The 1,127-nt window shown below is 78.4% G+C and overlaps 1 protein-coding gene across 6 annotated transcripts in view; it reads left to right on the top strand.

The window, feature by feature from the left end:
• The first annotated feature begins 565 nt into the window (after window positions 1–565).
• PRPF40A (pre-mRNA processing factor 40 homolog A) overlaps window positions 566–1,127 on the top strand; it is a 29,313-nt gene continuing 28,751 nt past the window's right edge. For 4 of the 6 annotated variants that reach the window (XM_026058284.1, XM_026058283.1, XM_026058286.1 and 1 more), the window contains exon 1: window positions 635–1,077. In XM_026058284.1, coding sequence (XP_025914069.1) covers window positions 718–1,077 — 360 coding nt within the window. In that variant the 5' untranslated portion in view covers window positions 635–717. Of the gene's footprint in view, window positions 1,078–1,127 lie in introns of all 6 variants that reach the window. The other 2 variants (XM_026058289.1, XM_026058287.1) reach the window with 2 other exon arrangements.

Genomic DNA, 1,127 nt, shown 5'->3' with positions numbered 1-1,127 from the left:
GCCCCCGCGCTCGCATTGCTGCTCGGGCAGGGAGCGCAGCGCCACGGCCATGGCGACGGCGCCTCGGGCGGCTGAGGGCGCGAACCGCGCGCCTGCCCCCTCAGGCGGCGCCTACCACCGCGCACAAGGTGCTGGGGGATGGGGGAGGGAAGCAGGCGGCCCCGCCCGCGCGCAGCGCGCGCAGCGCAGACCGCGCGCGGGACGTACCATCGCAGCGCAGAGGGGGAGACAGTGAGGCTGGGCTTCCCGGGAGGCACGTACCACTCGCCGCACCGCGCAGGGTGGAGCAGCCGACACTTTCCGGCCTCGCCAAGCAAGCGGCGAGGAGAGAGGCAGGCGCGCCGCCCCCCCTCCTCCGGCGGACGTGGTGCCGCCCGGCGCCGGCCGCCCCGCCCCCTCGCCCACGTGACCCTTTCCCAGCGTCCCCTCCGCCGTGCCCCCGCCGCAGCGCTGTCCCCCCGCGCGAGCTCCGTGGCTGTGCGGCTCTCGCGCCCCCCGCCCCTCCTGCGGCGGCCCGCTCCCGCCCGGAGGCTCTTCTGCTCGCCGCCGCCGCCGCCCGCCTGCCCGCGCGAGGCCCCGCCGCGCCGTTTTCTCTTCGGCTCGCCCCGCGCCCCGGCGCCGGGCCTCTCCATCCGCTCGGTCCTCGCCGCCTGCGGTCACTAACGGCTCCGGGCGCCGACGCCGGGAGAGGCAGAGAAGAGGCTCCTCGCGGCCGGGATGTCAGGTGGGGACTCGGCGGCGGCGGCGGCGGCCTCCCCTCAGCCGCTCCCGTTCTCCTTGCCGAAGCCCCCTCCCCTCATGCAGCTGACGCCGGGGGACGCCGTCCGCCCCGTCGCCTCCGCCGCGGACCAATCGCCGAAGAGCACCCGGCTGGCGGGCCGCCCGGATTGGCCAGCGGGGAAGCCAGTCAGCCTGCTGGCGCCGCTGCTCCCGCCCCGCGGGGAGCCCGAGCCGCTCATGCCCTTTGGCCCCTCGTCGCGGCAGCCACTCAGAGGGCGGCTTCTTGGCAGGTGCAGCGGGGGCAGCCTGCTCAGCCCCTCGATGCGGCCCGGCGGCGTCGACCGGGGCTCCCTCATGGTGAGTGGCGGCGCCGCGCGGGGGCGCTTCCGGGCGGCGGGGAGCGGAGG

The sequence above is a fragment of the Apteryx rowi genome, unplaced genomic scaffold, assembly GCF_003343035.1.
Source record: "Apteryx rowi isolate R43461 unplaced genomic scaffold, aptRow1 scaffold_145, whole genome shotgun sequence".
Lineage (NCBI taxonomy): Eukaryota > Metazoa > Chordata > Aves > Apterygiformes > Apterygidae > Apteryx > Apteryx rowi.
This window is presented reverse-complemented; position numbering and strand designations above follow the sequence as displayed.